The sequence below is a fragment of the Hypomesus transpacificus genome, chromosome 23 (genome assembly GCF_021917145.1).
Source record: "Hypomesus transpacificus isolate Combined female chromosome 23, fHypTra1, whole genome shotgun sequence".
Classification (NCBI taxonomy): domain Eukaryota; kingdom Metazoa; phylum Chordata; class Actinopteri; order Osmeriformes; family Osmeridae; genus Hypomesus; species Hypomesus transpacificus.
This window is the reverse complement of record NC_061082.1, coordinates 16,515,271-16,533,624: the sequence shown is the minus strand read 5'-3', so window position 1 is coordinate 16,533,624 and position 18,354 is coordinate 16,515,271. Positions and strand designations below refer to the sequence as shown.

The 18,354-nt window shown below is 48.5% G+C and overlaps 1 protein-coding gene across 2 annotated transcripts in view; it reads right to left on the bottom strand.

Annotated features, from left to right (window-relative positions):
• Positions 1–14,577, bottom strand: part of si:dkey-100n23.5 (cyclic AMP receptor-like protein A) — a 31,261-nt gene extending 16,684 nt beyond the window's left edge. The window contains exons 1-10 of one of the 2 annotated variants that reach the window (XM_047046796.1): positions 14,398–14,577; positions 12,426–12,478; positions 12,246–12,300; positions 11,344–11,400; positions 11,183–11,243; positions 9,737–9,824; positions 6,866–6,955; positions 6,385–6,423; positions 2,634–2,712; positions 568–615 (exon numbers count right to left, since the gene is read on the bottom strand). In XM_047046796.1, coding sequence (XP_046902752.1) covers positions 568–615; positions 2,634–2,712; positions 6,385–6,423; positions 6,866–6,955; positions 9,737–9,824; positions 11,183–11,243; positions 11,344–11,400; positions 12,246–12,300; positions 12,426–12,478; positions 14,398–14,559 — 732 coding nt within the window. In that variant the 5' untranslated portion in view covers positions 14,560–14,577. The remainder of the gene's footprint in view (positions 1–567; positions 616–2,633; positions 2,713–6,384; positions 6,424–6,865; positions 6,956–9,736; positions 9,825–11,182; positions 11,244–11,343; positions 11,401–12,245; positions 12,301–12,425; positions 12,479–14,397) is intronic. The other variant, XM_047046797.1, reaches the window with a different exon arrangement.
• Positions 14,578–18,354: the final 3,777 nt, after the last annotated feature.

The following is an 18,354-nucleotide window of genomic DNA, read 5'->3' as shown; positions in this document are numbered from 1 at the left end:
ACACACACACACACACACACACACACACAGTGGAGGATGGGTTACCTCAGATCAACCTGCAGTTAATACAACTGCCACAAGAAGGCAGCATCTACCTTGCCCTCCCTCCGTATTCCCTCAGGCCCAACCATGACCCAGCACCCCCACACACAACTGTCACATTAAAACACCAACCGTGACTAAATCAAGCCAGAGCCATCATGTTTTCTTAACCCACCCCCGTCCCCCCTTGTCTTTTTCTCCCTCCTCACCCCCATCTTTCTCTCTAAAAAGAAGGAGCCAGGGGAGGAAGAAGGGATGGAAACTAGCAACACAAACACAGATCCCTGACTGAGGTGGGGTATTGTGGGGTCTCCCTACAGGGAGATAGGACTGCCCAGCATGGCCCCAGCAGCTAATCCTACACATGCTCTGATCCACGGGTCGCAGTATGTGTGTCAGAGTGTGTGCGTTTAAGTGTGTGTGTGTGTACTTGTGTTTGTGTAGATAGAACTATATTCTTATAACAACCTTGGTGGACCTGAATAGCTGTTTAGGGTTTGGATATAAACTCAGGAGCATCCTTACCTTTCTCCTCTCCCTTTCTGGGTTGAACGTTCCAAACCAGGACTGCATCTATGAAGACACACACAGACTTAGGTTAGACTCTGGTCACTGACAAATGTTGACACAAACAGGAAAATGGTTTTCGTTCAAAACGAAACGTTCAACAATTTGTCGACTAGACGTTGCTGTGGTTCCTTTTGCACTTGTTATTGTCAGTCTGTGACTGTGGTTTTGTCTGTGTCTTTGAACGTGTGTCTGTGAACGTGTGCGTTTGTGCTACTACCAAGTCAAGTCTTCTGAATACTATTAAAAATACAGCTTTCATTGAAAGATTTATCCACAAAACTTTAAATGAATTAAATGAATTGTAATAAATGAGCCGCATGAGTTGCACTGTTTTCTGCATCCCCTCCGAAGCCAATATTTCTCACCCCCAGTTTGACTCCCTGCCCTCCCCCGCACCCCCAGTTTGACTCCCTGCCCTCCCCCCTCACCCCCAGTTTGACTCCCTGCCCTCCCCCGCACCCCCAGTTTGACTCCCTGCCCTCCCCCCTCACCCCCAGTTTGACTCCCTGCCCTCCCCCCTCACCCCCAGTTTGACTCCCTCCCCCGCACCCCCAGTTTGACTCCCTGCCCTCCCCTCTCACCCCCAGTTTGACTCCCTGCCCTCCCCCGCACCCCCAGTTTGACTCCCTGCCCTCCCCCCTCACCCCCAGTTTGACTCCCTCCCCCGCACCCCCAGTTTGACTCCCTGCCCTCCCCCCTCACCCCCAGTTTGACTCCCTGCCCTCCCCCGCACCCCCAGTTTGACTCCCTGCCCTCCCCCCTCACCCCCAGTTTGACTCCCTGCCCTCCCCCCTCACCCCCAGTTTGACTCCCTGCCCTCCCCCCTCACCCCCAGTTTGACTCCCTCCCCTCCCCCGCACCCCAGCCTCTTTGCTCGGCCCCCCACCCTACTCCCTTTCTTCTACCCATCACCATCTCCTCTCAAAGATTTTTGAAATGTCTTTTAAGGAAGACAGCCTGCAGCTGTGAGGAGATAAGACTTGAGCTCTTCATAAATATGATAGAGGGAGAGGGGGGGGGGGGCAGAGAGAGAGAGAGGGGAGAACAAGGAAGGAAAGCTAAAGAGCGACAGTGGGAGAGAAAAACACCAGTGAGCAGAATGAGTCAAGCAGGTTTGCCAAGCGACCATATTCATGTATTCTCTATCACACATATGATGAAAGGGAAGTGAGTTATTGTCCCTCTATATCCGTCTGCCTCTCTCTGTCCCTTTCTTTATGAGTCTGTGTCTCTGTGAGCCTTTCAAATCAAGGTCCAACTTTTATGTAAAGGCCTCACACACCCGCCAACACACACCCCATCCTGCCAGTGACTGGGGTGTTACTCAATGTGTTCTCAAAGCCGGAAGTATGACAACTATGTGAATTCTCTGGAATGCATCTCTTGGCTCTGGGTGATAACACACACCTTCTGGAATGCTGCCTGTGGCAACACACACCTACACGCCCAGAGAGAGAGGAGGAGATTGAGAACAAGAGGAGACAGAGAGTGTATGAGAAAGAGAGAGAGAAAGAAAAAAGGGAGAAAGAAAGAGAGGCACAGAGAGAGAAAAGAGGGGGGGGGGGGGCAAGAGGTAATTTATGACTTGAACTACAGTTTCGTTCTGTGGGTCATTTATATTCTCTTCCAGCAAATTCCAGTTTGAAGTTACCTGATTGGTAAATAAAAGTTCCTGTCTGTTGTCAAGCAGAGAACAAGTTTACCCGTTATCACAGTGGTTACGCCCTGGTCCTCTGTCAAGCCTGGCAGGTTCTAGAAGATTTTATATTAACAGGTCATTCCGTTCAGGATCAGGCAGGACTGATTCCATTAGCAATGACTCAGGAGTCCAATCAACTATATGTAGGCTTCAAACAAATTGTAATAATAAGCAAGTAAGGGTGAAGTGTAATGCTTGAACCCAAGGAAATTGCTTAGCAACACCTTGTTCTACTAGCACTTCTGTGTGTTCTCTGGGATTCGGACAGAGGGTAAACTCTGATGTTGATTGGTTGTCAATGAGAAGGAAAGGCTGAGCTCACCCTCTCATTGGCCACGTAGATGATCCTGGTGTAGCAGCAGATCATGAGAAGGATGAGGGTGAAGAGTGGCACGTACCATCTGTATGGAGGACAGGGAGCAAAAAAGGAGAGAGAAGGAGAAGAAGGGATGGAGAGAGGGGGAAAGTAAAGCAGAGTGTTTAACTTCTCAGTAATAATCCTCAGATTGCTCAACTGGTCATTTAAAAAAAGTCCTAAAACACGATGCAAGTTGCTACAAATATTGTCTGTAGAAATGTCTGCCTTCTCAAATGTAACAGAACTAGATTGGGTTAGACTTGTGGCCCTGTTGTCCATGATAACAAGCACACTTGAGGCTCGGGTCTGTGCAAGTGATACGATGTAGCGATTTCAACGCACTGAAAGTGAATCAGCAAAAATATATAATGGGAAGAAGAAAACTCCAAGAGACCTCCACTCCAAAACACCTCAATACCTCCCTGCCTGACTCAACTCACTAGAGCCCTGTGAGGGGGTTCTTAACTTTGCTGCTTCTGGATATCTGACCATTACTGCCCACTCCCACAATGTGTGTCGACTCCCACAATGTGTCTGTCCACTCCCACAATGTGTGTTGACTCCCACAATGTGTGTCCACTCCCACAATGTGTCTGTCCACTCCCACAATGTGTGTCCACTCCCACAATGTGTGTGTCCACTCCCACAATGTGTGTCCACTCCCACAATGTGTCTGTCCACTCCCAAAATGTGTCTGTCCACTCCCAAAATGTGTCTGTCCACTCCCACAATGTGTCTGTCCACTCCCACATATGCATTTCCACTCCCACAATGTGTCTGTCCACTCCCACAATGTGTCTGTCCACCCCCACAGTGTGTCTGTCCACTCCCATAGTGTGTGTGTCCACTCCCACAGTGTGTGTGTCCACTCTCACAATGTGTCTGTCCACTCCCACAATGTGTCTGTCCACTCCCACATATGCATTTCCACTGCCACAATGTGTCTGTCCACCCCCACAGTGTGTGTGTCTACTCCCACAATGTGTCTGTCCACTCCCACAATGTGTCTGTCCACCCCCACAGTGTGTGTGTCCACTCCCACAATGTGTCTGTCCACTCCCACAATGTGTCTGTCCACTCCCACAGTGTGTGTGTCCACTCCCACAATGTGTCTGTCCACTCCCACATATGCATTTCCACTCCCACAATGTGTCTGTCCACCCCCACAGTGTGTGTGTCCACTCCCACAATGTGTCTGTCCACTCCCACAATGTGTCTGTCTACTCCCACAATGTGTCTGTCCACTCCCACAGTGTCTGTGGCCACTCCCACAATGTGTGTGTCCACTCCCACAATGTGTCTGTCCACTCCCACAATGTGTGTGTCCACTCCCACAGTGTGTGTGTCCACTCCCGCCCACACCCACAAACATTCTGATCATCCACGCCTTCAAGTTCCATTGATTTTGTGCCTTCTCCTGTTCCACAGGGAAAACATGTTATTTGACTGTGTCGTATTAACAAAGAAATGCATACCTGTCAGTAATAAAGTTGCCAACTGTTCTAGTGTAGCCTCTCTCTATCCTGGTCCTCGTTACCCCCTGCCCTGCATGTTGCAGACGTTCCCCTCTTCCAACACACCCGTTTTACATGAATGGGTCGTTATGAAGCTCAGCAGAAGGGGGATAACAATTCATTTGAATTAGGTGTGCTGGAAGAGGGAAACATCTAAAACATGCAGGGAAAGGGTTGCCCTGCCCTGCAAGGAGGGGTTGAGAAAGGTTGTTCTCGTGCATAATAACATTTTCCCCAACTACATAAGTTGACTCCATCCTTCTGGGAAGCTAAATCTCGGGACCCGCATAAAAAATTTTGCCCACCCGCGCAAAGTTAAAACTGGCTGCTCCCACGACATTTGCAGTGGGTCCCGTGGGACCCCAATCCCAATACAGTTCTCTAGCACTCACCCTGTGTGATAACCACATGCTGATCAGAATAGAGGGCTTCCAATTACACCCCCACGACTCCCAAAAATGATGGGGGGAGGAGGGGGAGGGATGAAAGGACGGAGGAAAATGAGGGAGAGTTGTGAGGAAGAAGAAGGATGACTGGGAGGAGGAAGGAGCGAGACAAGTGAGTAGAGGGAGAAAGAGGAGGAGGGAGAAGTGGAAGGCACGAGGAGTAGAAGGTGCACAAAGGGTAGAGCGAAAGAAGAGAGGCAGGAGGGAGAAACAGAGACGTGGGGGCGTGGGGGCAGAGGGATACCAGGCGGCAGCTACAAAGTGATGTAATTAGCATGATAATGATCAGCCATTACAGTTTGCTCTGCTCTGAAACTGAGCACTGAGAGAGACCGAGAGAGAGACAGAGAGAGAGGGAGAAAAGGTGCAGAGGGATGAAAGGAGGAATAAGGAAAGAAGAAAGAAGGAGGGAAGAAAGACGTGGAGACGGAGGGGCAGGAAGCGGTGTGATAAAAAGGGGTGAGAGGGTGAGGAGAGAAAGACTGATGAGATGGGAGAAATAGAAGGAGAGACAGGAATCATAGTGAAAAACAGACATACTATGTTGATGAGCAAAAGAAACACAAAAAGAGAAAAGGAGTGAGGGAGAGAGACTGACACAAAGAGGAACGTTGATGCACACACACACTTCTGGTGCTGCTCTGTATGAAAAGCATCGAATATGAATGAAATCCTCTGAATTAACGTTCTGAGAGGAAGGGAGATAGGAGTGAGAGATGGAAACAGAGAAAAGAGAAAAAGAGTGAAAGAGGAGTGGCTGATGGCTAATTCATCGCCATAGAGACTCCATCCCTGCTCTCGTATCGTCTGAACCCTCTTTACCTAGACTGTTGGTGGGGCAGGACAGAGATTATGACCAACCTGTTCAACCACTCTAGCCGGGCCACACATTAAAGAAATAAAAATGAAAGGAGGGATCGCTAAAATATATTTTGACAAACATGTATATAACATAGGAAAGGGGGAGACAGGGTTGGATGGAAAGAGGGGAGACGTATTACAGATTAGTAGAGGGGTGAAAGATTACAAGGGAGGGGGGGGATAAACTACAATGATAGGATGAAAAACAGAGAGGGAGGGAGGGAGGGTCAAACAGCAGGGCAGTGAGGGTGTCTTGGACACACATATTTTGAACATGTTTGAGAAGCGCACAGATCCTGTTCCTCTCAGTGCGGACAAACAGGTTTGGACTCACACAGAATAGAAAAATAAATTAGGTGATGAGTCATTTCTTTCCTTTATGCCTTCCCTCCTTGCTGCTCTTGCTCCTTACTGCTCTCTTTTGCTCTGGTTCTCCTTCGTGCTTTCACCTCTGAAATGACAAATCTCCCTCGTCCCCTTCTCCCTCATATTTTCTCTTTCTCTTTCCGCCTCTGCGCTTGGCAGAGCGCTGATAAAGACAGAAACTGAGTCTGGGAACAGAAGACGAAACCGCATCTCATCGCTCGTGCACTCCCCCTCTTATCTTTCATACGATATGCAACTATAGCCCCCCGAGACCGTCCATCCCCAACATAGGATGATTGAGCCCCGATTAATACATTCACAGGGTTTTTAAGCAGCCTCTAAACAGGCTGTTCGCTCTGCTACATACAGAGAGGTGTGTGGGTGAGAAACAGAGAGCGAGCGAAGTGCCTGCATTTGCTTGTTTAGCTGTACTGATAGACTGGAAGTGCTGCAAGCACGGATCGCCCTTCCTCCGTCCCCACACTCCTCTCTCTCATCTTTCTATCCGTTCTGTGAGGTTGCACTCACATTCCAAATCTCCACGCGACGTGACTGTCTGTGATCCAGCTGGAGGGAGACAGAAGAGAGAGAGAGTTCAGAAGGCAGACAGAAATCAAACCCAGCTAACTCAGAAACAAAAATTTGGGGTGGGGGGGGGTCCTGAGATCAAGTCTCTGTTTCATTTCTGATGTACAACATAACTTCCTTTCCTTTAATCCTCTCCTTTCCTCAACTAATTTAAAACAAGGGATGGGCAAATTACACGGGTTCTTCACCCAAAACTGGATATTAAGGATCAGGGCTGACCATTTGAATAAAACAAAAGGTTGAAATATATATTTAAAATTCTATTAAGACTATATAAAAACAATAAACTCACAAATTCTGATCCATCTTTCTCACATTGGACGAGCCAGCATCTCAAAACACACTGTTGCTATAAAATGACAGTTGTTCAGTGATCCTGGCGATAGTTGGTTGACCCTGACCAAGGTGATTGGCTACTTACCACCAGGCTCCAGCAGGACCATAGTACCCCCTGAGGAGGGGCAGGGTGGCCATGACCAGTGGCACCCCCCATGCCATTGCGTGGTACAGTCTGGAAAAGGGGGGACAGGGAGAGAGATGGTTATAGGCAAGGCACAATGGGGAGAGAGATGGTTAGGAGAGGTGAAATGGAGGGAGAGAGAGAGACCACATAGACCTACAGACAGCCTCTGCTCAAGTGAGGGGCTGCTGGTCAATACTTTATGGACCACGCGATTTCATGGTCAATACACTCTAAGACCTACTGTCACCTGACCTAAGTGCGGTCAATAGACACGGACTCCCTGCCAATACATGATCTAATACCTGAGGCAAACACATTGACATTCACAAGCACACACTAGCCCTCATTCATGAAACGACAGGAAACAGGGCATTAGGTCATTTCCACACAAAACTGGGAGTTTATCAATCTGGGCGAGAGCGGAGGCTACGCTCAAATGTCACGTCAAGCCTCAAGTTGTGTACGTTATTTCTTGAATTGGCGTGGACTTGCAGAGCAGCACAGTAAATCTGGCTGAGTTGGACAATTGTTATTTGACCAAATATTCTGAATAGCATCTAAGCATATGAAGCCATCACTTACTTACTGTACTTATTTAGCTTATCTCATGATAAGCTATGTCGCATGATATTTAAATTACAGTAATTTTCAGCCACCTATCAATTAACGCCTACAGATCAAACTTACATTGGCTGCATTTCCCAGATTCGTTAAGAAACTCTTAACGCTAAGAGCTTCTTACGAGCGTTCTAAGAGCGTTCTAGAGCTATCTTAGAACGCTCCTAAGAAGCTTAACAATTTTTTTACGAATCTGGGAAACGCGGCCATTGTTAGTATCGAGATACAAATGATTCATGAGTCCCGTCGTTAGACAATTTCTGCACATGGATCTGCGCTCGTTTCTGAGTTAGATTCATGAACGAGGGTCACTCTCGGTTGCATCACTACAGTTTTGGCGGATATCCATCTCGTCTGTCTTTCTGTGCCACTCTGGTTGGAGAGTAGGCTAGAGTAGTTAAGTGTTTACTGAATGGAAGTGTGCTTTCTCTGGGTTTGGTTTGAAGGGCTTCGAGTTGAGGACACTTTAATTCAACCTGGGTCCTACAGTATTTCAGAATAAAATGACATACTTTACATTTCTTAAATACATGTTCTTTATTGTTCTTCTCAATAAGGAGCATCAAAATACATATGTATATATGTCTGCCTTTCTCTAACACTATCATCGCCTCTCTGTTTCTCCTCTGGTACTGTCTCACTTCTCGTCTCTTCCCTTTCCTTTCCTCTGTCTCTCTCAGCACGCTTCCTGTCCTTCTGTGATGAACAGTAGAAGAGTGAAGGACGGGAGAGCGAGACGGCGCATACAAGAGAGTGAGCGAGAGGGAGAGAGAGATGGGCAGGGAGAGAGTGATTGTCTGTCAGGAGGTGTCTAAACAGAAAACGATAGCTAGGGGGTCACTGAGCTGTGAACAGCGAGTAAGCGAGAGATTGAGAAGCGCAAAAAGAGAAGAGGGAGGGAATAAGGGGAGGAGAGAGATACAGATCTAGAGGGGAGTAGAAAGGGGGGAAAGGGGAAGAGGACACAAACAGTGAAATCGACACTGCCACTCCACACAGCATGTGGACGGTGTGTGTGTGTGGGGGGGGGGGGGGGGTGGAGCTTGTCAGGAAATCGATGCATCACACACACGTCGCACGTAGCGCTCGGCAAGGGCGATGACGTGGTGTGCAGCACAATATGGACTTAATGAGGCACAGCAGGCCTGCTACGCTCTAGCGTGCACACACACACACACACACACACACAATTCTTCATTCCTGCTCTTTTATCATTATTTGCCCAGGCTCCATCGTCCTATCACTTTCACTCATCCTCTACCACCCCTCTGCTTCACCTTTCCAGAGTCATATTTCCAAACGCCTATTTCAATTTATCCCTCCTTCCTTCCTGCCTGCATCCCTTTTTTCTTATTCTCTGACCTCAACGTCTGTCTTCCATTTCCTGTTCTATTCAGACCCTGCTTTTCATCCAGAGTGGTGGAGAGTGAGTCAAACGATGTAGAGATGTATTTGTGTGTCTACACACACACACACACACACAAATATGCAGAGCCACAGCCAATGAAAAACGAGTTCTAGCGTGACCCCCACACCCCCCCTCCTTTTTTATCCTCTGCCTCTTTCTCCTTCCAAGCTATTTGGCACCAATTAGAGGTGGTTCAGATTTGAAGCAATGGGGAAGAAAGGGAGGAGTGACAAAGCAAAGGGAGAGAGCGGAAGGACAAAGTGAGGGCAGAGAAAAGAAGGAAGGAGAGAGAAAAGGGAGAGAGACAGACAGAATGGAGAAAGAGAAGGAAGGAGAGAAGAAAAAGAGAGCTATGGAGGGCGGGATGGAGGCACAGGCGGGAAAATGATTCTAAGCTGGGCTTCAATAAAACTGTCCCCTCAGAGTTATACAGTTAGTATGGCTCAGGTTATTGCTAATCAATAAAGGAAACACCCACAGGACACCCCACTGGCACTTTACCACGGCTACCTAGACACACAGACACTCACACAGACAGGCGCAGTATGTAGATGGATCTATTATATAGTCATGAATACTGAGCGGAAGAAAAAAAGAATACGAAAACACAGACACGCAACAAACACACAACCATTCTACCTTCTCAATGACAGTGTTGGGTGACCTGAAACAACACAAGACGGACACACCCAGATCATAGAATTTCCAAAGCCTCGAGAGTCTAAATGACCCGACCTTTAACCTGGTAACAGATTAATTGAGTAATATAATTGATGGTGGCCAGAGGTCAGCGTTGGACTCACATCTCAAATCTGTTGGTGCTCATCTCCCTGACCAGGTTGAGGTAGAGGTTAAAGGTGATGAGGCAGACCCAGGCCAAGGCACTCCAGTCTAAGGAGAAAACAGGAGGGGGGATGGAGGGACGGAGCGGGAGGAGAGGAGGGTTACAAGGAGAGGAGAACGAAGGAGGAGGAATGAAGAGAGGGGAGGCATGGATGGAGAGACCGACAAGAGGAAAGGAGGGAGAGCGAAGGGATGTAGGAAGGCAGAGACAAGAACGGAGGGAGGAGGGATGGGGAGGGATATCAAGGTTAGCTTACACATCTCTGGTTACATTTGTGTATAGTTAACATGTGTGTGTAACCTCTATGATAAATGAGGCCCCATTCAGCAGTAATATAAAGGAAACCTGTGGCTGATGGTGATGAATGAGAGGGGGAGCAGAGAGAGAGATAATAATGAACTTTGGGGAAACAGGGGAGGGGGTGCAAGGAGAGACCAAAGATGACAATGGAGAAAACAGAGGAAAAGAAGACAACAAGAGGAGAGTGAGAGAGATGGAGAGAAAAAGAGTGAAGTAGAGAGACAGTAAGACAACAATGTACAATATAATTCCCATGGGTAGTGCCACACTCCAAAGCGTCTTATGTCCCGGACTCCTCCATTGTGGTTGTGTGTGTGTGTGTGTGTGTGTTATTATATGTGACAGGGCTGGCAGTGCTGACTGTCAGAGTGATGGATTCCCCAAGCTACACACAGTGAACCCATCCTGTCTCTAAGGAGATGGACACACTGACACACACACACAATTCAACACACCCAGCGAAGCAATAACACTCCTATTGTCTGTCTGTGTACTGAGCGGTGGCAGAAACTGAAGTTATCTTCTGCTGCGCCTCCCGATGACAGCTGGTGTGATAACAGAAACACGTTACATAATCCTCCTGCCTCGAACTCCTCCTGGAGCCAGGTCTGACATCAGCACAAACCGACACGAACACCCCTGCTCCATGTTCATCTGAAACTCACTCCATAGACTCCCTCCCTGTCTCATCCAGCATCTCCTTTTCTCTCCTTTTGTCATACACCAACAGAACTGGAATGCGGGCCCCGTAAGAACAGTTCTGAAAGTGTTTTGGGGGGTCACTGCCCTGCTGGAATACCTATGACCTTTGGCTGAGACCCAGCTTTCCAGTATTGGGTTCAACATTACTCTTCTCTTCACGCACACAATAAAGGCTTCCAGTGCCAGAGGCAGACAAGAAACCTCCTCCAGTTTTAACTGTGGGGAACATGTTCTTTTCATAAAAAATGTAATTTTGTTTCCTGTAATAAAAGTCCTTGAATATGGTGTGTAAGACAGATAATGTTTGTAAATCTTATTTGCAGTTCATCTGGTGTCATTCGGTTCTTTCAGAAGTATTTGGGTTTGAGTGTGTGTGTAATAATGAATGTTACAGGAGTCTTACCAAAGTAAGTGAGCCACCAAGCCTGGAAGTTGCATAAACTGCCTTCAGGGTGGGACTCACTCTGGGGAAGGAAGAAGAGAAAACACATCATGCATGCTTGCATGTGTGTGTGTGTGTTTGTGTGTGTGTGTGTGTGTGTGTGTTGAAAATAAATGACTCACCATGACATATGCTATGCTGTCAAAGAAGGCCGCTATTGTCAGACTGAGAATCATTTTCTGCAGAAACAGGTTGAAGAGACAGAATAGAGATAAAAAGAGAAAGAGAGACAGAGAGACACAGTGTCTCAAGGAGTATGACAAAACATGAAGAACAGTGAGGTGACAGTATCCACGTTTGTTATTTTTTCTTTTACATATTTGGTTGACCTTTAGAGTTATGCTTGCTGTGATTTTGTCATAATTGCATGTCCCTTCACTGTGGACAGCCATTGGCAACATTGTTTCATGTAAACAAATACAGTATATTAATTTGAGATTATATGAATTAAAACAGAGAAGAGAAGAAAAAAATAGAGAGGAAAGTAGTGACACTTGCAACATGTCATGATCTGGTCTAAACTGGTCCAGAGATAACAGGATCCAGGCAGGGTTTCACTGTAATCTGTCATGTACTTCAGATTAGATGATAGCCGGCACCACTAGACCTGACTGGCTGGCAGGACAGGTATTTCTCTTTCTGTTTCACACACACACACGCTTGAAAAACAAGTGCACAGGCACACACACACACACACACAGAAACAGATACAAGCACGTAGCCTACACACCCGCAACTGCACTGAAGCATGTACACAGTCATGTAGGCTAAGCTTACACAACACACTTCATTTGAAGCATTCAATTGCATGATTGAGTGCAGACAGAGACTGAGTAACAGGAACCAGTTCACTATCGTTACACAAAACCAGCCATAAGTCAATAGCAACCATAATTTATTTCATTGGAACACCTTAATAAAAAGTTTGAATGAATGTCAGATGTGTTCAGCTCAATTTAACTTTCTTCAGTCACAAAGGTAAATGTTCCAATACTCAAACTGCTTCGAAAAACATGATAATTACCTGGGCCAAAGAGTGATAACGCCGTAGCAGCCAGATGACAAATAACATGAAGAAGCTGAGAGAGAGGAGAGAGGAGAGAGAGAGGAGAGAGAGAGAAATAAATGGAGAGGAAGTTAGTGGGACACAAAATTATTTATGTCCTCTTAGCTAATAAAATTGGTCACATTTGCTGAGGCTCACCATCCTATCAGAGAGAAGGTGCCCGTAGCTCGTTTTACTGCAAGGATCACCACCTGAGGAGACACATCCCTCACAGGGCATCAGTCCATTTACTAACCACTCATGATGAAGATGTCGTTCCATATAGGCCTTGAAACGACAACCGTTTTGATAGCACACACTCCCCAAATTGTGTCTGTGCGACCTCAAAATATATTTGGGAGCATTTGCGCAAAAAATCGTTATGGTCCAACCGGTTTTTATTTATTTACAAAACTCAAAGCTCACTACTTAGTATGTGTCTGCTGTGAGTTGATACAGTGAGTGACCGGTCCAAAACAGTGCGTACGCACACCTGGAAGCAATGTTCCCTTTATAAATCACAGATTACCCACAAGTTTGCATAGGCAAATCAGCATTTTACCACACCCTGAACACGCCCCTTTTTAACCATAAATGGTCAATGCAAAGCACCTCATGAATGATAATTCAGTATATTAATACTTCCCACGCAAAGGTTGTGATTTATAAAAAACAAACTTGACGGGAGAGTGTGCGGTCCTCCAAGTAAACTCTGACCCATCCATAGGCCTACGCACATTTTGGAGACAGTGGGAATTGGCTACGCAGATGACTGTAGGCTACTGTAGTCAGACTGCAGAAAGTAAATGTGGGAAGAACGATTACTTGTAAAATTACTAAAAAGTAGAAATGCAGGCTTTTGAACTGAGCACTGATAACAAGCCAGATGGTCCATCTCCTCATCAAAATGCATTGTGAGAGATGTAGTTTATGGTCAATGAAAAAGCAATACAGCACTGTAAAGCAGCGTACACTTATTTCAATTCACCATTTAAGCTTCCACAGGCCACATAAAATGACGTGGCGGGCCACATCTGCCCCGCAGGCCTTGAGTTTGACACATGTGCTCTAGCACCAGCTTCTTGGAAATTACATTGGAAATGATCAGACAAACCAAACTGTTTGACAGATTCAGGCTTTTCTGTAAATGGATGAATCTTGATCTAGGTTGACTGTTCAAGCTTAAAAGTAGGTTAGGTGAGTGGCTGGTAATTAGGTGGAGTGATGCAAGCTTCTTACAGCTTCTCAGACACAGTAGTTCGTGGGCCATGGGCTGGACAGCATTGCTGCAGCATTCCTGGGTAAACTAGGCCGTTGCTGTAAGCTAACAACAACTTTGACCCACCCAAAAACAAAAACCTCACTTTGGGACTCACTGACATAAACATTGTGGCTTCCGATTTACTGTAGCCTTATAACTGGTGATATTTAATATTTCAGCTATAATTAATTCAGCTTTACCCATACGGTCATAGTTGTGTGTGTGTTTTGGTGTTAAACAGTGCTCCCGTGATGAAGACGGGAGCATAGAGAAAAACACAATCATGGTTAGCTCTATGATATGCTTGGATGATAAAGGCGTGTCATTGTATCCTGCACCTTACACAATCCCACACTGGAATCAACCACTGAACTACTCCAAGTTAGGATGTTTCTACTTATGTTGATAAACTAGGTTCTATTAACCGTAAAGAAAAGTTTGTTAACTACTGAGTACCTTGCTAAGCAATGGCAACAGATGGCCATGGCGAACAGCTAGTCATTTTAAAGCAACAACAACGCTAAACGGCTGTTTTTTAAAGAAAATCCAGCTAGATACAATGGTTCGGATCACTAGAAGACAATGTTTTCCAATAGATGTATTCTCAAGGTCTATATCTTAGCTGCAAATTATATCAATATCTGAGTAAGTAGTAACACACGTTACTTGCATACTGGCTGAGTGTTATCGTGGACTGTTGTGTTGATGAACAGAAAGCTAGTACCAACCATAGATATCTATGGTACCAGCTAGTTCGAAACTGTACTGTCTGTAGCAATGACGACAAACCAGCTACCACAAGGCTAATACCAGTTTTAAAAGCCCGATAGAAAATAGCAACTAGTGCAGTATAGCTACAAAGCTACTTACACATCGATAGTCTTCAGAGTCTGTATTGAAGAATACACAGGGTGTACTGTTGTTTGTTAAAGGTACGTCTTTACTGCCCATTTCTGTTGTGCTAGCTAGCTTGCAAGCTAATTGGCCATCAATATTTGACCATCTAGTCCAGATGAGCACGTGAGCTGACATCAGTATTCTACGGTGCGCATCGAGGGGCAATATTAGCCCACATGCGATGCGATTCCTGAAAACACGAAAATGTCATTTCAAAGTTTTGAAATTGTTATTTTATCATTGTTATATGTTTTGTCCCTTCAAAAAGGGCAGCATCGGTAGCTTACAGTTATCGCTTATAATAGTGGAACGGCATTTTCATAAACTTGTTTTTTTTTATGAGGTGGATGGTTATTTTGCAGCATAGCATATAGGCCTACGATTTTTTAGGCCTAGACAGTTGAAAATGTTAGCCATAGGATATTCTGTCTCTCTTTACAATTTGATTAAACTTAAACATGTTTTTTCTCTAAACATGGAGAGATGTTTTTTTGTTTTGTTTTTGTTTTTACTACAGTAGTTAAGGTTATCCAACACTGCAAGAAACGAGCACAGACATCGTCACACTAATAAGCCCTAAACGTGTGAACGATATTATGGTATCATTAAATGTTGTCTCAAATTTCCTTGTAGGTTAGACCATAGCCAAATTACTGAGAAACGTGAGAGTGCCCCTCCTTGAGTCACCACCTTACCGCGGTGGAGGGGTTTGCGTGTCCTAGTGATCCTGGAAGCTATGTTGTCGGGGGCTTCATGCCCCTGGTAGGGTCACCCAAGGCAAACAGGTTCCAGGTGAAAGACCAGACAAAGAGTGGCTCAAAAAACCAACCATGAAGAAATACAACAATGGTTCTCAGTTGCCCCTGCCCGGAAGCGGGTCACCGGGGCCCCCCCCTGGAGCCAGGCCCGGGGGTGGGGCTCGATGGCGAGCGCCTGGTGGCCGGGCCTTTTCCCATGGGGCCCGGTCGGGCACAGCCCGAAGAGACAACGTGGGACCCTCTTCCAGTGGGCTCACCATCCGCAGGAGGGGTCATGGGGGTCGGGTGCAGTGTGAGACGGGCGGCGGCCGAAGGCGGGGGCCTTGGCGGTCCGATCCTCGGCTGCAAAAGTTAGCTTTAGGGACGTGGAACGTCACCTCGCTGGCGGGAAAGGAGCCTGAGCTGGTGCGCGAGGTAGAGAGTTTCCGGCTAGATATAGTCGGCCTCGCCTCGACGCACAGCTTGGGCTCCGGAACCAGTCTCCTTGAGAGGGGCTGGACTCTCTTCCACTCTGGAGTTGCCCTTGGTGAGAGGCGTCGAGCTGGGGTGGGAATACTGGTTTCCCCTCGGTTCGGCGCCTGTACATTGGGGTTCACCCCGGTGGACGAGAGGGTAGCCTCCCTCCGCCTTCGGGTGGGGGGACGGGTCCTCACTGTCGTTTGTGCTTATGCACCAAACGGCAGCTCAGAGTACCCACCCTTTTTGGAGTCTCTGGGGGGGGTGCTGGAAAGCGCTCCTCCTGGGGATTCCCTCGTCCTCCTGGGGGACTTCAATGCTCATGTGGGCAATGACAGTGAGACCTGGAGGGGCGTGATTGGGAGGAACGGCCCCCCCGATCTGAACCCGAGTGGTGTTTTGTTGTTGGACTTCTGTGCTAGACACGGTTTGTCCATAACGAACACCATGTTCAAGCATAAGGGTGTCCATATGTGCACCTGGCACCAGGACACCCGAGGTCTCAGTTCGATGATCGACTTTGTAGTCGTGTCATCGGACTTGGGGCCGCATGTCTTGGACACTCGGGTGAGGAGAGGGGCGGAGCTGTCAACTGATCACCACCTGGTGGTGAGTTGGCTTCGATGGTGGGGGAGGACGCCGGTCAGGCCTGGCAGGCCCAAACGTAATGTGAGGGTCTGCTGGGAACGTCTGGCGGAACCCTCTGTCAGAAGGAGCTTCAACTCCCACCTCCGGGAGAGCTTCGATCATGTCTCGGGGGGGGCCGGGGACATTGAGTCCGAATGGGCCATGTTCCGGGCCTCCATTGTTGAAGCGGCTGACCGGAGCTGCGGCCGCAGGGCGGTCGGTGCATGTCGCGGCGGTAACCCTCGGACCCGGTGGTGGACTCCGGAGGTGAGGGATGCCGTCAAGCTGAAGAAGGAGGCCTATCGGACTTTATTGGCTGGTAGGACTCCAGAGGCAGCTGATGTGTACCGGCAGGCCAAGCGGAACGCGGCTTTGGCGGTCGCGGAGGCAAAAACCCGGGCATGGGAGGAGTTCGGCGAGGCCATGGAGAATGACTTCCGAACGGCTTCAAAAAGGTTCTGGACCACCATCCGGCGGCTCAGGAGGGGGAAGCAGTGCTCTGTCAACACTGTATACGGTGGGGATGGTGCGCTGCTGACCTCGACGGGGGACGTCCTGGATCGGTGGAAGGAATACTTCGAAGACCTCCTTAATTCCACCAACACGCTTTCCGACGTGGAGGCAGAGTCTGGGGACATCGGGGGGGGCCCTTCTATCTCTGGGGCTGAGGTCGCCGAGGTGGTTGAAGGGCTCCGCGGTGGCAGGGCCCCTGGGGTGGATGAGGTCCGCCCGGAGTTCCTTGAGGCTCTGGATGTTGTAGGGCTGTCTTGGTTGACACGACTCTGCAACATCGCGTGGACATCGGGGACAGTGCCTCTGGACTGGCAGACCGGGGTGGTGGTTCCCCTCTTTAAAAAGGGGGACCGGAGGGTGTGCTCCAACTTTAGGGGGATCACACTCCTCAGCCTCCCTGGGAAAGTCTATTCAGGGGTCCTGGAGAGGAGGGTCCGTCGGATTGTCGAACCTCGGATTCAGGAGGAGCAATGTGGTTTTCGTCCTGGCCGTGGAACAGTGGACCAGCTTTATACCCTCCGCGGAGTCCTGGAGGGTACATGGGAGTTCGCCCAACCAGTCTACACATGTTTTGTGGATTTGGAAAAGGCGTTCGACCGTGTCCCTCGGGGGCTCATGTGGGGGGTGCTCCGAGAGTACGGGGTACCGGATTTCCTGATCGGGGCTGTCCGGTCCCTGTACGACCGGTGCCAGAGTTTGGTCCGCATTGCCGGTAGTAAGTCGAACTTGTTTCCGGTGAGGGTTGGACTCCGCCAGGGCTGCCCTATGTCACCGATTCTGTTCATTACCTATATGGACAGAATTTCTAGGCGCAGCCAGGGTGTTGAGGGGGTCCGGTTTGGTGACCTCAGGATCGGGTCGCTGCTTTTTGCGGATGATGTGGTCCTGTTGGCTTCATCGGGCCGTGACCTTCAGCTCTCACTGGAGCGGTTCGCAACCGAATGTGAAGCGGCTGGGATGCGAATCAGCACCTCCAAATCTGAGGCCATGGTAATCGACCGGAAAAGGGTGGAGTGCCATCTCCGGGTCGGGGAGGAGATCCTGAACCAAGCGGAGGAGTTCAAGTATCTCGGGGTCTTGTTCACGAGTGAGGGAAGAATGGAGCGCGAGGTCGACAGGCGGATCGGTGCGGCGTCCGCAGTGATGCGGGCTCTGCATCGGTCCGTCGTGGTGAAGAAGGAGCTGAGTCGAAAGGCGAAGCTCTCTATTTACCAGTCGATCTACGTTCCTACCCTCACCTATGGTCACGAACTATGGGTAGTGACCGAAAGAACGAGATCGCGAATACAAGCGGCCGAAATGAGCTTTCTCCGTAGGGTGTCCGGGCTCTCCCTTAGAGATAGGGTGAGAAGCTCGGTCATCCGGGAGGGGCTCAGAGTAGAACCGCTGCTCCTCCGCGTCGAGAGGAGCCAGCTGAGGTGGCTCGGGCATCTGATTAGGATGCCTCCTGGACGCCTCCCTGGTGAGGTGTTCCGGGCACGTCCCACTGGGAAGAGGCCCCGGGGAAGACCCAGGACACGCTGGAGGGACTATGTCTCTCAGCTGGCCTGGGAACGCCTTGGGGTCCCCCAGGAAG